At 35.9% G+C, this 17,764-nt stretch overlaps 1 protein-coding gene across 1 annotated transcript in view; it reads right to left on the reverse strand.

The window, feature by feature from the left end:
• TTC6 (tetratricopeptide repeat domain 6) overlaps window positions 1-17,764 on the reverse strand; it is a 217,405-nt gene that overhangs the window by 77,770 nt on the left and 121,871 nt on the right. The window contains exons 8-10 of the mRNA XM_059055640.1: window positions 13,138-13,230; window positions 12,616-12,618; window positions 10,742-10,816 (exon numbers count right to left, since the gene is read on the reverse strand). Of these exons, the coding sequence (XP_058911623.1) occupies window positions 10,742-10,816; window positions 12,616-12,618; window positions 13,138-13,230 (171 nt within the window). The remainder of the gene's footprint in view (window positions 1-10,741; window positions 10,817-12,615; window positions 12,619-13,137; window positions 13,231-17,764) is intronic.

The following is a 17,764-nucleotide window of genomic DNA, read 5'->3' on the forward strand; positions in this document are numbered from 1 at the left end:
ACACATATGTATGTACCAAGAAAAAGCAGAACAGCCTGAAAAAAAGTAGAATGTAAGATTTTCATATTCCCCGCTTGATGACTAGCTATGAATTATGCAGCTCTGTAGAACACTTGAGAAGGAATTATTGACAGAATCTATAACTATAAAGCAGAACTAACAGGTAGGTTTGGGTTTTTTGCTTGTTTTCCAGCTTTACTGAGATATTATTGACATATAACATATATAAGCTTAAGGTATGCTGTGTAATGATATGATAAACATATATACTGTGAAATGATTACCACAATAAGGTCAGTTAACACCCCAATCCCCTCATATAATTACCATTGTTTTTGTGTGATAACATTTAAGATCTACTCTTTTAACAACTTGCAAGTATATAATATAGTATTGTTAATTATAGTCACCATGCTGTACCTTAGAGCCCCAGAATTTATCTTATAAATGAAGGTTTATACCCATTGACAAACATCTCCCCATTCCTCTTCTCCTGCCCCAGCCCTTGCAACCACAATTCTACTCTATGTTTCTATAAGTTATGCTTTTTAGATTCCACATATAAGTAAGAACAGTATTTATCATTATACTTTTTATTATGTAAGTTTCAGGTGTACAACCCTCTCATTCAACATCTGTATATACTACAAAGTGACCATCCCCAAAGTCTACCATCCATCACCATAAAACTGACCCCCTTCACACCTTTTCCTTACCTCCCAAGCCCCCTTCTCCTCTGGTAACCAACAATCTGTTCTCTGTATCTATGAGTTTCTTTTGGTTTTGATTTGTTTATTTATTTATTTTGGTTTTGTTTCATTTTAAATTCCACACATGAGTGAAATCATATGACATCTGTCTTTTTCCTTCTGACTTATTTCACCTAGAATAATACCCTCAAAGTCCATCCATGTTGTCACAAGTGACAAGATTTCATTCTTTTTATGGATGAATAGTAGTCCATTGTGTGTGTGCATGTATATGTATGAGACACACACATATATATATACACCACTATGTATGTATGTGTGTGTGTGTATATATATATATATATATATATGTGCCACATCTTCTTTATTCATTCATCCATGGATGCACACTTAGGTTGTTTCCATATTTCAGCAATTATAAATAATGCTGCAATGAACACAGGAGTGCATATATCTTTTCCAATTATTGTTTTCATATTCTTTGGATAAACATCCAGAAGTGGAATACCCAGATCACATGATAATTCTATTCTTAATATTTTGAGGAACCTCCATACTGTTTTCCATAGTGGCTGCACCAATTTACAATCTCACTAACAGTGTAAGAAGGTTCCCTTTTTTCCCACATCCTCTCCAATACTTGTTATTTCTTGCCTTCTGGATAACAGCCATTCTAACAGGTGTGAATAGCTCACTGGTTTTGATTTGCATTACCCTAATAATTAGTAATGTTGAACATCTTTTCATGTGTATGTTGGGCTACCTGTATATCTTTGGAAAAATGTCTATTAAGATCCTCTGCCCATTTTTAATCATGTTGTTTTTGTGTTGTTGAGTTGTATGAATTCTTTATGTATTTTGGATATTAACCCCTTATCAGATATATAATTTTCAAATATTTTCTCCCATTCAATAGGTTACCTTTTTGTTTTGATCATGGTGTCCTTCACTGTGCAGAAGTTTTATAGTTTGATGTAGTTCCATTTGTTTATATTTGCTTTTGTTTCCCTTGCCTTCAGAATCAGAGCCATAAAAACATTGCTAAGACAAATGTCAATGATATTACCATTCATGCCCTCTTCTAGAATTTATGGTTTCAGGTCTTACATTCAAGTCTTTAACCCATTTTCAGTTTTCTGTGTATGGTATAAGACAGTGGTCTAGTTTCCTTCTTTTGCATGTGGCTGTCCTGTTTTCCAAATACCCCTTAATTGAAGAGACTGTCCTTACTTCATTGTGTGTTCTTGACTCCTTTGTTGTAAATTAATTGTCCATATATGTGTAGGTTTATTTCTGGACTCTCAATTCTGTTCCATTGATCTGTGTGTCTATGCCTATACTATACTTTATGATTACTATAATTTTGTAGTATAGGTTGAAATCAGGGAGTGTGATACCTCCAGGTTTGTTCTTCTTTCTCAAGATTATTTTGCCTATTCAGGATCTTTTGTGGTTCTATACAAAATTTTGCAATTATTTGCTCTAGTTCTGTGAAAAATGTCATTGGAATTTTGATAATGATTACACTGAATCTGTACATTGCTTTGGTTAGTATGGACATTTGAACAATATTAATTCTTCCATTCCATGAGCACAGAATATCTTTCCATTTACTTGTGTCTTCATCAGTTTTTTTCATCAGTGTCTTATAATTTTCAGTGTACAAGTCTTTCATTCCCTGGGTCAAATTTATTCCTAGGTATTTTAATTCTTTTTGATGCAATTGTAAATGGGGTTGTTTTCTTAATTTCTCTCTCTGATAGTTCATTATTAGTTCATAGAAACACCACAGATTTCTGTATATAGATTTTGTATCCTGTGAGTACTGATTTCATTTATTAGTTCTAACAGTTTTTTGGTGGTATCTTTAGAGTCTTCTCTATATAGTATCATATCATCTGCAAATAATGACAGATTTTCTTCTTCCTTTCCAACTTGGATGTCTTTTGTTTCTTTTTCTTGCCTAATTGCTGTGGCTAAGATTTCCATATTACGTTGAACAGAAGTAACAAGAGTGAGCATCCTTGTCTTCTTTCTGATCTTAGGCAAAAAGCTTTCAGCTTTTCACCACTGAGTATGATGTTAGGTTTGGGTTTGTCATATGACTTTTTTATATTGAGGTATGTTCCCTCTATACCTGCTTTGTTGAGAGTTTTTTTCATAAATGGATGTTGAATTCTGTCAAATGCTTTTTCTGCATCTATTGAGATGATCATATGATTTTTATCCTTTATTTTATTAATGAGATGCATCATGTTGATTGATTTGCAGGTGTTGAACCATCCTTGCATTCCTAGGATAAAACCCATTTGATCATGGTGTATGATCCTTTTAATGTACTGCTGAATTCAGTTTGCTAATACTTTGTTGAGGATTTTTGTGTCTATGTTAAAAAAAATTGGTCTGTATTTTCTTTCTTTCTTTTTTTTCTGTGTGGTGCCCTCGTCTGGTGTTGGTGTCAGGGGAATGCTGGCCTTACACAATGTGTTTGGACGGTTTTCCTCCTCTTCAGTTTTTTGTAAGAGTTTGAGAAGGATAGGTATTAAATCTTCTTTGAATGTTTGGAAAAATTCACCAGTGAGGGAGGTTTTTGATTACCAATTCAATCTCTTTATTAGTGATCAGTCTATTCAGGTTTCCTATTTCTTCATGACTCAGCCTTGGTAGATTGTATGTTTCTAGAAATTTGTCTCTCTTCTGGGTTGTACACTTTGTTGACATATAATTGTTCATAGTATTCTCTTATGATCCTTTGCATTTCTGTGGTAACAATTGTAACTTCTCTTTCATTTCTTATTTTATTTATTTAAAGCCTCTCTCTTTTTTTCTTGGTTAGTCAAGAAAAGGCTTGTTAATTCTGCTTATCTTCTCAAGGAACCAGCTAAGTTTCACTGATCTTTCCTATTGTCATTTTAGTCTCGATTTATTTCCACTCTGATCTTTATTTTTTCCTTCCTTCTACCAACTTTCAGCTTCATTTTTTTTTCTTCTCTTTTTAGTTCCTTTAGATGTAAAGTTAGATTGAGATTTTTCTTGTTTCTTGTGGTAGGACTGTAATGCTACAAAAGTCCCTCTTAGAACCCCTTTCGCTGAATCCCATAGATTTTGCTATGCCATACTTCTGTCTTCATTTGTCCCTAAGTGTTTTTTAAATTTCTCCTTTGATTTCTTCCATGACCCGTTGGTTGTCTAACAGCATGTTGTTTAATCTCCACATTTTTGTGGTTTTCCTGTTTTTTTCTTGTAATTGATTTCTAGTTTCACACCTTTGTGGTCAGAAATAATGTTTGGTAGGATTTCAATCTTCATGAATGTATTGAGACTTGTTTTGTGACCTAACATGTGATCTATCCTGCAAAATGTTCCATATGCACTTGAGAAGAATGTGTATTTTACTGCTTTTGGATGGAATATTCTTTATAAATCTATTAAGTCTATCTGGTTTAATGTGTCATTTAAGACCAATGTTTCCTTATTGGTTTTCTGTCTGGATAATCTATCCATTAATGTTAAGTGGGCTGCTAAAGTTCCCTCCTTATTGTATTGTTTTCAGTTTCTCCCTTTAAGTCCATTAATATTTGTTTTACATATTTTGATGCTCCTATATTGGGTGCATATGTATTTGTAAATGCTATATTTTCTTTTTGGATTGACTCTTTTATCATTATGTAGTGCCCTTCTTTGTCTTTTATTACAGTCTTTGTTTTAAAGGCTATTTTGTCTGATATGAGTATAGTTATATCAGGTTTCTTCTCATTTCCATTTGCATGAAATATCTTTTTCTATCCCTTCACATTCAGTCCATGTGTGTCCTTACTTCTAAAATGAGTTTCTTGTAGGCAGCATATAGATGAGTCTTGTTTTTTACTTTTAATCCATTCAGCCACTCTATATCTTTTGATTGGTGAATTTAGTCCATTTACATTTAAAGTAATAATTGATAGGTAGGTACTTATTGCCATTTTAATTGCTTTATGGATGTTTTTGTAGTTCTTCTCTGTTCCTTTCTTCTTTTTTTCCTCTGTTCCCTTATGGTTTTTTCTGGCTTTCTTTAGTGTTAGCTTTAGATTCCTTTCTCATTTTCTTTTGTGTGTTTACAAGTTTTTTCTTTGTGGTTACCATGAGGCTCACACATAACATTCTATGTATATAGCAATCTTTTTTTAACTTGATAACAACTTTGAACACATCCTAAAGCTTTACATTTTTACTCCTCCCCCCCACATTTTATATTTTTATGATACCTTTTACTTCTTTTATTTTATGCTTTCCTTAACTAATTATTGTAATTTTACTTAATTTTACTACTTTTGTCTTTTAACTTTCAAACTTGCTTTATAAGTTACTGATCCACTACCTTTACTATATATTTACCTGTTCTAGTGAGATTTTTACTTTCACATGTTTTCTTTTTATTAATTAGTGCCTTTTCTTTTCAGCTTACAGAAGTCCCTTTAATATTTCATAGAAGGCTGATGTAGTGGTAAACTCCTTTAGCTTTTGCTTATCTGTAAAACTCTTAATTTCTCCTTCAATTCTGAATAATAACCTTACAGGTGGAGAATTCTTGGCTGGAAATTTTTCCCTTTCAGCACTTTTTTATGTCATGCCACTCTCTTCTGGCTTTTAAAGTTTCTGCTGAAAATTCTGCTCGTAGCCTTATGGGATTTCCCTTGTATGTAATAACTTGTTTTTCTCTTGCTGCTTTTAAGATTCTCTCTTTATTCTTACCTTTTTTCATTTTAATGTGTCTTAGTGTGTTTCTCTTTGGGTCATATTATTTGGAACTCTCTGGATTTCCTGGACCTGGATGTCTTTTTCCAGATTAGGAAAATTTTCAGCCATTATGTCTTCAAGTAATTTTTCTGGACCCTTCTCTCTCTCTTCTCCTACTGGGACACCTATAATGTGAATGTTATTCTGCCTAATGTTGTACCAGAGATTCCTTAAAGTATCTTCACTTTTTAACATTCTTTCTTCATTTTGCTGCCCTGTCTGAGTGATTTCTGTTGCTTTTTCTTCCAACTTGTTTATTCACTCTTCTCCTTCATCAAGTTTGCTGTTGAACTCTTCAGGTATATTTTTTCAGTTCAGTTTGGTACTTTCTTATATTTTTTATCTCTTTGCTGTTTTCACTGTGTTCATCCATTCTTCTCCCAAATTTGGTGAACATCTTTTGACCATTACTTTGAACTCTTTTGTAACATATTCCTCTCTCTGCTTTTGCCTGACTCTTTGCGTTTTTCTATATGGATTAGGCAAAACAGCACCTCTCTGAGTCTTGAAAGAGTGGTCTTGAGTAGAAAATGATCCGTGGGACCCAGAAGCACCATCTCCCCTGGCTACCAGAGTTAGGTATTCAACGGGTGCTCCTTGTGTGGGCTGTGTGCACCTGCTGGCTGTAGCAAGGCCACAGCTGCCTCATAGAGAGAGCAAGGCTTGGTGCACTTGCTCACCCAGAACAGTTGTGGCATGGCTGCTGTGGCACAGGGTGGGGGGAACTTGGGGCACTTGCCCTGCCTGACTGCAACACAGTTGTGTCATAGGGTGTACAGGGTTTGGTGCACTCACCCAACCCGGTTCCAACATGGCTGCTGCACAGTGTGTGTGTTGGGAGCTACTCAGGGCACTCATCTGGCCTGGTTTCAGTGTGGGGTGGGTGGAGCATGCCCACTGGCGCTAGCAGGTTATAGGGAGAACACAAAAAATGGCACCCAGCAACTCCTTCATCAGTTAGTTAGAATGAGATTTTAAAATGGTGCCCACCAGCACTTCTGTCCCCAGAGGAAGTCCCAACAGGTTCCTGCCTCTCCAGCAGCTGCTTTAAGACCAGTAAGTGGGTCTCCCTCACTTATGATCTAGGCGTTTTTCAAACTTTGCTTTTGTGCTGAATCTCAGGGCAAATGGATCTGTGCAGGGGCCCTTTAAGAGAAGGTTCTCCATTCCTTAAAGTTCAGTGGTTCTCCTGGACTCAATACCCACGGATTTTCAAAACCATACATTTGGGGGGCTCACCTTTCCATTGCTAGACCCAAGGGTGGGGGTTCCTGATGTGGGCTCACTCCCTTTTTTCCTTGAGGGAAAGTTTTGGGATCGCTCCTGATTGTGGGTCACCATTCATCAGGTGGGGTCTCAGGTGAGATCATGTCTCTGCTCTCCTAATTGCCTAGATGCATCTCTTTTATCTTTGTTGTAGAAGAACTCTTCATCTAGTTCTCAGGTCCTTTTTGGAGGAAAATTATTCCATATATAGCTTCAAATTTATTATGTCATGGAAGGAGGTCAGTTCAGGGTCTTACTATGCTGCCATCTTAAACCCAGCTCCCCTTTCTCTCTCATTTATCATAATGCCCCATGGTCCATGCATGTTGTCACAAAAGGCAAGATTTCCTTCTTTTTATAACTAATATTCCATGAATATAGATGCAAAAATTCTCAAGAAAATACTAGCAAAAAATTCAACAGCACATTAAACAGATCTTACAACATGATCACATAAGATTTATCCCTTGGATGCAAGGATCATTCAACATACACAAATCAATACATGTGATACATCACATTAATAGAATGAAACATAAAGATCATATGATCAACTCAATAAACATGTAAAAATCATATCACAAAGTTCAACATCCTTTCATGATAAAAACTCTCAACAAAGTGGCTATAGAGGGAACATACCTCAACACAATAAAGGCCATACATGACAAACTCACAGCTAACTTCATACTCAATAGTGAAAGGTTGAAAGCTTTCCCACTAAAATCAGAAACAAGAGTGCTCACTCTTGCCACTTTTATTCAACATAGTACTGGAAGTCCTAGCCAAAGCAAGTAGGAAAGAGAAAGGGGAAAATCCATCCAAATCTGAAAGGAAGAAGTAAAATTGTCTCTGTATGCAGATCATAGGATCATATATAGAGAAAACTCTAAAGACTCCACGAAAAAACTGTTAAAACTAATCAATGAATTCAGTAAGTTGCAGGATACAAAAGCAACATACAAAAATCAGTTGTATTTCTATTTACTAACAATGAATTATTTGAAAAAGAAATAAAGTAATCTCATTTACAATAGTATCAAAAATAATAAAATACTTAGGAATAAATTTAACCAAGGAGGTGAAGAATTTGTACACTAAAAATTACATTGATGAAAGAAGTTGAAGACACAAATAAATATAATAAAAAGATATCTCGGGCTTCCCTGGTGGCGCAGTGGTCGAGAATCCGCCTGCCGATGCAGGGGACACGGGTTCGTGCCCCAGTCCGGGAAGATCCCACATGCCGCAGAGCGGCTGGGCCCGTGAGCCATGGCCGCTGAGCCTGTGCGTCTGGAGCCTGCGCTCCGCAATGGGAGAGGCCACAACAGTGAGAGGCCCGTGTACCACAAAAAAAATTAAAAAATAAAAAAAAATTAAAAAAAAATTAAAAAAAAGATATCTCACATTCGTGAATCAGAATTAGTATTTTTGAATATCCACACCACCCAAAGCATCTATAGATGCAAGACAATACCTATCAAAATTCTAATAGCATATTTCACAAAAATAGAAAAAACAATCTTAAAATTCATATGGAACCACGAAAGACCCCAAATAGCCAAAGGAATTCTGAGAAAGAAGAAAAAAATTGGAGGCATAAGAATTCCTAATTTCAAACTTTATTACAAAGCTATAGTAATCAAAGCAGTATGGTGCTGGCATAAAAACAGACACAGAGACCAATGGAACAGAATCAGTATCTCAGAAATTATCCCATGCATATATAGTCAACTAATATTTGACAAGGGAGCCAACAATACTCAATGGTGAAAGTATAGGTTCTTCAATAAACTGTCCTGGGAAAATGGAATATTCACCTCTAAAGAATGAAATTGGACTCCTACCTTACACTACACACAAAAATTAACTCAAAATGAATTAAAAACTTAAATGTAAGACCTGAAACTGTAAAACTAGAAGAAATCCCAGGGAAAAGTTCCTTGATGTTGGTCTGGGTGATGATTTTTTGGATATGACACCAAAAGCACAAGCAACAAAAGCAAAAATAAACAAGTGGGACTATATCAAACTTAAAAGCCTCTGCACAGGAAAATAAACAATCTGCAGAATGAAAAGGCAACCTATGGAATGGGAGAAAATATTTACAAACCAATTATCTCATAAGGACTTAATTCCAAAATATGTAAGAGACTCTTCCAACTCAATAGCAAGAAAAACAAACAATCCAATTTAAAAACGGGCAAAGAAACTCAGCAGAGATTTTTCCCAAGAAGACATGCAAATGGCCAACTGGTTCATGAAAAGATGCTCAATGTCACTAATTATCAGGGAAATGCAAATAAAAATCACAGTGAGATATCACCTCACACCTGTTAGAATAGCTATTATCAAAAAGACAAGAAAAAAAAAGAGACATCAAGTGTTGGTGAGGCTGTGTTGGAAGTGTGAGTTCAAGTGTTGGAACTCTTGTACACTGTTGGCGGGAAATGTAAATTGGTACAGCCACTATGGAAACAGCATGGAGACTCTTCAAAAAATTAAAAATAGAACTACCATATATGATCCAGCAATCCCACTTCTGGGTATATATCCAAAGGAAATGAAATCATGATCTTGAAGAGATATCCACACTCCCATTTTCATAGCCACATCATTCACGAAAGCCAAGATATGGAAACAATCTACCTATCAACAGATGAATGAATAAAGAAAATGTGATATAGATATAGATACAGATATAGATATACACACACAATAGAATGTCATTCAGCCATAAAAAAGAAGGAAATCCTGCCACTGGCAATGACATGGATGGACCTTGAGGACATTCTGCTAAATGAAATAAGTCAGATAGAGAAAGAGAAATACCGTATGACCTCACTTATATGTAGAATCTAAAAACAAACAAACAACAAAAAAAAACCCTCATAGATACAGAGAACAGATTCATGGTTGCCAGAGACAGGGAGTAGGAGATGGGCAAACTGGGTGTGGTGGTCAAAAGGTACAAACTTTTAGTTATAAAATAAATAAGTCCTGGGGATGATTTAATATACCACATGGTGATTACAGTTAAAATACTGTATTGTATATTTGAAAGTTGCTAAGAAAGTAGCTCTTAGAAGTTCTCAGCACAAGAAAAATGGTGTAAATATGTGGGTTGATGGATGTTAACTAGACTTACTGTGATGATCATTTCACAATATACACAGGTATTAAATAATTATGTGGTACACCTGAAACTAATATAATGTTATATATTAATTATATGTCAATAGAAAAATCTTAAGGATGGTGTCAGTGTACAGGGATACAAAATAGAACAATCAAAAAGTTGGTAAGAAAGAAGAATGCCAGAAATGAAATAGGAAGTAGGCTAAAGTTAAGCAGGTTAAAAGCAAGTTAGAAGCAAGTAACATGGAGAATCAAGGAAGCTGAGTATCAGATTTCAGAGAGAAAAACAAAAGCTGGGAGCTATTTGCCAATGTTACTAAACGTTAAGATCAGCACTCAAAAACGCTTATGGATTCTTGTTGCAGAGGAAAGTCCATTGCGTTTGGTAAGAGAAGGTGTGGGTTTAAGTACTAGCTCTGCCACTTTTCACTTTCTGACCTTTGCTTTTTCATATATAAAATAAGGATAGTATCTGTCTCATCTTCCCTCTTATCAGGATATTGTGTAGCTCAAGACCAAAGTGGAATAGAGTCCATGAAAATGCATTAACACTGTGAGCCCAATGCAAGTGTAGATCAATATTATAAGTGACTTGATTTACAATATACCAAGTAAAGTCAAAGTATGAATATGAGACACTTCCGAGAGATGTTGAAAATCTTCAATTGGCACTATGAACAATAATCTTACAGGGGCTACCAAATACACAGTTGAATCCAAAATTTCAGTCAACTTTGGATGAATCAAGTGATCACACTATTTCAGGAAAGCCAACAAAAAGCATAGGTGGTGATTATTACTAGAAATGTAAACATTTCTTTTGAATAACAAAAACTGAAAAATTATCATACCTTTAATTGTGGAGATTTCATGCTGAAACATTTTTGGATATTTTCAAATGAGGCAGATTTTCTTAGGAAAAAAACCTGAAATAATCAAATGACAAATATACACTGACTCTAGACACTATTTGGTAAACTAAAATATCATATGACAATCGGCTAATAATAACTGTTTAAGTAAATTAATGAAATGCAGAAACACTAATTAAAATACAGGTTCTTACTGATTTTGAAATCACTGACTTTACAGATGGGAGCAGAGCTTAAAATCCATCAATTAATTTTGAAAAGTGTATAATAATGAAAGCTATCTTATTTTTTAAATTCAACATATATAACAAACACCAAAGTTTCCAGAAAGTAGCACAGGTGTGTGTAAATGTGCCATAGATATGCTGGGCCATTAATCCTCTTAGCCCTGGGGCTGCACTAGTGGGACCTGGAGCAGCTACTGTTCCTACTACTTTTCAGTGGCTACTGAACAGTCTCCTCTAAATCATGAGCAACCTCAACCTTTTACCCCATAAGGCCACATAAATATTATTACCTGCTATGAGAACTATTATGCTAAAAGAGTTGTGAAGTACTAACATATCAAATAGAGTAGAAAATACAAAAAAATGACATATTTCATGTATGATGGTGGAAACAGACATAAAGAAGTAACTATAATCCAAAGCAGCTGTAACAATGACTGTAAAGATAGCATGAATCAGGTGTAAAGAGAGCACAGGAGAGGTGGAGGTCAATTCAGAATGGAAAGGAACGTGGATTGACCAGCTTGAAGAGGTAGCATTAGGGCTGGCCTGTAAAAGGTAGTGACATTTCCACAAACTGAGAGGGGTTGAGAACATCCCAGGCCAAAGGAATAGCCTATACAAGCACAGAGAAGTGTCAAAGTGCTGGGATTTTAGTCCCCAAGGACTCTGGTGCAGAGTACAGGGTACCTGGGGGTTACATGGAAGCAGAATCATAATGGGAGGGCAGATAGAAAATATAGCCAAGGCCAGGTTATGAGGCTTAGTGAAGCACTCTGACTTTGATAGGTGGAGTTATTCAGTTTGTTGAGATTGAGCGTTGTAATTACACCTGTGTTTTAAGAACATTGCAGGGGACAATAGGGAGGATGGATTAGAAACAGCCGTTAAAAATAGTAATATCTGGGGCTTCCCTGGTGGCGCAGTGGTTGAGAATCCGCCTGCCGATGCAGGGGACACGGGTTCGTGCCCCGGTCTGGGAAGATCCCACATGCCGCAGAGCGGCTGGGCCCGTGAGCCATGGCCGCTGAGCCTGCGCGTCCGGAGCCTGTGCTCCGCAACGGCAGAGGCCACAACAGTGAGGCCCGCATACTACAAAAAAAAAAAAAAAAAAAAAATAGTAATATCTGACAGGTAGGTATAATAATGCTATTAGAGTAGTCTATGCATTCCAAAGTAGAAAGTGTCATTTGTTGGTTCAATTATGTTTTTAAGTGATGGTCACTGTTCTAGGTGCTGTGGATAAAACAAGAATGATATGACCCCCATATCACTCAGACTAATGAAAAATAAAAAGATAAAACATATATGAGGACAAATATTTAATAAGCAATAGTGATATATGTTAAAAACAGCAAAAGTGATCTATATTAAATGAAATATTACTCCAAAAAAAAGTATTACCTGACTGTATGGGGAATATGGAAGGAGGCACAGACACATATTAAACCTAGTGTAACTGACCAGAATGGGGATTTGATTTGTCCTAGGTCAATAAAGCTCTCTACTATGTGGCACTCAGCACCCCAAGATATCACCAAGGGGAGTAAGGGCTGAAGGCCTTAAGGAAAGAAAAATAAAACCCTTTCTTGTTTGTCCCTCATAAAGTTCAAGATATTTATTAACCCACTAATATAAATTTCATACCTTTCTTCTTCCCTCAATTGCTATCTCTTTTCTCTCCTATTGTGTTTATTAATTAGTTTATTTAGATACACTGTAGGGATAATAACGTCACGGGCATGAGTCCAATCACCATTTAGAAAATTCAGTTTTACTCTGTTTCATAGCCATAAACAATTCCCTCCCTGCATTTGGTCAAAAGATTCATAAACATGTTCCTTTGATCATTTAAGACCTGGGCAAGCAGTGATAAATGAGTGCAAACCCAGACTTTTTAGGAATTTTAGGAAAACTCACAGCTGATATCCTGCTATTGATTAGTAAATAACATCTTCTGAGTGTCAATAAAGACCACAGATTTGAAAGAGGAAACATGTCCTCTGCAAAGACACTAGTGAATATCCTGAGGCATTTCCCAGAATGAGGAAGCATCAAGAAATTATTTCTGAAATCGCTAGCAATAATATCTGAACTGTAGTCCCATAAAGCCACCAACCCATAATTTAGAATAAAAATTATACTTACCCTAGAACTTCTCCTACGCTGATTTAAAGTAATGACACTTTCCTTGCCTTCAGATGTAAATTTCTCAAATAAAATTCTGCTTGCTTGCACACTCTGTGATAAAAAAAAGATAACAGTTTTAAGCTATATAGTGGAATACTTTTAAAAGCCTATGATTACTGTTGCTTCATAGTATAACATTATTACCAAAAGAGCAATATACAGGAAAGGTAGAATTCTAGAAAACACCAGAGATGCGTCAAAGTCTGGCTGCAGACTAAGTATTTGGCCAAAACCCACAGTTTGGCTTCGGCATTGGAATTTAGCCAAATAGATACTTCTACATTATTTCTGACATCCCTGGTCTTAGAAGCAATCAATGATCCTGTGACCTCATAGGTTGGCATTGAATCTCTTTAGTATATCAACATCACTATTATGAACAAAACATATAATTTGGAGTTACTGTCAATATGCAACTATTCATTGACAAATACAAGTAAGCATTCTAAATATTAATTGGAATGAAAATTTCCTTAAATGCTTTATACTTTTAACTCCGTCAATTAAATTATATAAATACTTATTGTTGTAAGGGTGAATTGTGGCAATAATTATGATTATTATTAAATGTGCTGCTTCTCTATCTTGTAATCAGAGATTTGGATATATACAAACAACTACAAGACCTAAGTTTCATAGCCCAGTGGATACATGATGAATAAAATCCTTCTGCTTTGTTTGCTGAAATTTTTAGGTTTCAATTAACATTTCAAAATTTTTAAATATTTATTCAATAGAAAATCAACTTTTAAAAGTATCACATAGGGACTTCCCTGGTGGTCCAGGTGTTAAGACTCGGCACTCCCAATGCAGGGAGCCTGGGTTCGATCCCTGATGGGAGAACTAAGATTCCACATACCGCAATTAAGCCCATGCGCTGCAACTAGAGAAGCCCGCACGCCACAGAGCCTGCATGTCACGACAAAGACCCAGCACAGCCAAAAAAATAAATGAATAAATAAATTTTTAAAAAGAGTGTCATGCAGTTATCACTAAGAATGGAACAAATATGTAGAAGGCTAAGGGTAATTTAGGAATCACCAGCATTGAATTTTTGTTCATCCTCTCTGTTGTATTTATGGAAAGTAGTTATACCACAATGTAAGGTAAGAGAATTACTGGACATTACAGAAAGATACATGGTCACTTTCATCATTATTCTTCAAAGACAAACTATGTGACACACAAGAGATTTTGGAACTATTTTACCATATGCTTGCACAAAATATTCAAATATGATGGAATAGCAGCTATTACATACTTAAAACAATGCTTTTAACAGTAACAAGGACAAAAATTTTAACACTGCACTTTATAGATATCAGAACAGCAGAACCTACTAACAATCAGTGATTGCTTTTTAAAAAGAGAATGTGGAAGGAGACCGTCAAGATGGCGAAGGAGTAAGACATGGAGATCGCCTTCCTCCCCACAAATACATCAGAAATACATATAAATGTAGAACAACTACTACAGAACAACTACTAAACGCTAGCAGAAGACCTCAGACTTCCCAAAACCCAGGTGGCTGACAAGATCTTGGTGCTCTGGCCGGGTGTCAGGCCTAGGCCTCTGAGGTGGGAGAGCTGAGTTCAGGATATTGCTCCACCAGAGACCTCCCAGCTCCATGTAACATCAAATGGCAAAAGCTCTCCCAGAGATCTCCATCTCAATGCTAAGACCAAGCTGCACTCAACTGTCTCCAGCACTGTAGCACCAGCAAGATAAAGTGCTGGACCCCCTAGGCCAAACAACTAGCAAGACAGAAACACAACCCCACTCATTAGCATAAAGCTTGCCTAAAATCATAATAAGGTAACAGAAACCCTAAAACACACCAACGGATGCAGTCCTGCCCACCAGAAAGACAAGATCCACCCTCATCCACCAGAACACAGGCACCAGTCCCCTCCACCAGGAAGCATTCAAAACCCACTGACCAACCTTAGCCAATGGGGTCAGACACCAAAAGCAACAGGAAGTGAAACTTCAACCTGAAAAAAGGAGACCCCAGACACAGTGGGTTAAGCAAAATGAGAAGACAGAGAAACACACAGCAGATGAAGGAGCAAAATAAAAACCCACCAGACCAAACAAATGACAAGGAAATAGGCAGTCTAGCTGAAAAAGAATTCAGAGTAATGATAGTAAAGATATCCAAAATCTTCTAAACAGAATGGAGAAAATACAAGAAATGTTTAACAAGGACCCAGAAGAACTAAAGCACAAACAATGATGAACAACACAATAAATGAAATTTAAAATTCCCTAGAAGGAATCAATAGCAGAATAACTGAGGCAGAAGAATGGATAAGTGACCTAGAAGGTAAAATACTGGAAATAACTACTGCAGAGCAGAATAAAGAAAAAAGAATGAAAAGAATTGAGGACAATCTCAGAAACCTCTAGGATAACATTAAATGCACCAATATTCGAATTACAGGAGTCCAAGAAGAAGAAGACAAAAAGAAAGGGACTGAGAAAATATTTGAAGAGATTATTGTTGAAAACTATCTTAATAAGGGAAAGGAAATAGTCAATCAAGTTCAGGAAGTGCAGAGAGTCCCACAGAGGATAAATCCAAGGAGAAACACGCTAAGACTCATATTAATCAAACTATTAAAAACTAAATGCAAAGAAAAAATATTAAAAGAAACAAAGGAAAAACAACAAATAACACACAAGAGAATCCCCATAAGATTAACAGCTGCTCTTTCAGCAGAAACTCTGCAAGCCAGAAAGGAGTGACAGGACATATTTAAAGAGATGAAAGGGAAAAAAACCTACAACCAAGATTACTCTACCCAGCAAGGATCTCATTCAGATTCGATGGAGAAATTAAAAACTTTACAGACAAGCAAAAGGTGAGAGAGTTCAGCACTACCAAACCAGCTTTACAACAAATGCTAAAGGAACTTCTCTAGGCAGGAAACACAAGAGAAGGGAAGGACCTACAATAACAAACCCAAAACAATTAAGAAAATGGTAACAGGAACATACATATTGATAACTACATTAAATGTAAATGGACTAAATGCTCCAACCAAAAGACATAGCCTGGCTGAATGGATACAAAAACAAGACCCATATATATGCTGTCTACAAGAGACCCACATCAAACCTAGGGACACATACAGACTGAAAGTGAGGGGATGGAAAAAGACAAATAGACAGACAAAATAGGCAGACAAAGAAAGTCAGACAAAATAGACTTTAAAATAAAGACTATTACAAGAGACAAAGAAGGACACTACATAATGCTCAAGGGATCAATCTAAGAAGAAGATATAACAATTGTAAATCTTTATGCACCCAACATAGGAGCACCTCAATATGTAAGGCAAATGCTAACAGCCATAAAGGGGGAAATCGACAGTAACACAATCATGCTAGGGGACTTTAACACTCCATTTTCACCAATGCACAGATCACCCCAAATGAAAATATATAAGGAAACACAAGCTTTAAATAATTCATTAAACAAGAAGGACTTAATTGATATTTATAAGACATTCCATCCAAAAACAACTGAATACACTTTCTTCTCAAGTGCTCATGGAACATTTTCCAGGAGAGATCATATCTTGGGTCACAAATCAAGCCTTGGTAAATTTAAGAAAATTGAAATCATATCAAGTTTCTTTTCTGACCACAACTCTATGAGACTAGATAACAATTACAGGAAAAAAAATCTGTAAATAATACAAACACATGGAGCTAAACAATACACTACTAAACAACCAAGAGCTCACTGAAGAAATCAAAGAGGAAATAAAAAAATACCTAGAAAAAAGTGACAATGAAAACACGATGACCCAAAATGTATGGGATGCAGCAACAGCAGTTCTAAGAGGGAAGTTTATAGGAATAAAATCCTACCTTAAGAAACAAGAAACATCTCCAATAAACAACCTAATCTTAAACCTAAAGCAATTAAAGAAAGAAGAAAAAAAAAACCCTGAAGTTAGCAAAAGGAAAGAAATGATAAAAATAAGATCAAAATAAAGGAAAAAGAAATGAAGGAAACAATAGCAAAGATCAATAAAAATAAACACTGGTTCTTTGAGAAGATTAACAAAATCGACAAAGAATTAGCCAGATTCACCAAGAAAAAAAGGGAGAAGACTCAAATCAATAGAATTAGAAAAGAAAAAAGAGAAGTAACAACTGACACTGCAGAAATACAAAGGATCATGAGAGATTACTACAAGCAACTATATGCCAATAAAATTGACAGTGTGGAAGAAATGGACAAATTCTTAGAAAAGCACAACCTTCCAAGACTGAATCAGGAAAAAATAGAAAATATAAACAGACCAATCACAAGTAATGAAATTGAAACTATGATTAAAAGTCTTCCAACAAACCAAAGCCCAGACCAGATGGCTTCACAGGTGAATTCCATCAGACATTTAGAGAAGAGCTAACACCTATCCTTCTCAAACTCTTCCAAAATATAACAGAAGGAGGAACACTCCAAAACTCATTCTAGGAGGCCACTATCACCCTGATACCAAAATGAGACAAAGAGGTCACAAAGAAAGAAAACTACAGGCCAATATCACTGATGAACATAGATGCAAAA

The sequence above is a fragment of the Kogia breviceps genome, chromosome 3 (assembly GCF_026419965.1).
Source record: "Kogia breviceps isolate mKogBre1 chromosome 3, mKogBre1 haplotype 1, whole genome shotgun sequence".
NCBI lineage: Eukaryota > Metazoa > Chordata > Mammalia > Artiodactyla > Physeteridae > Kogia > Kogia breviceps.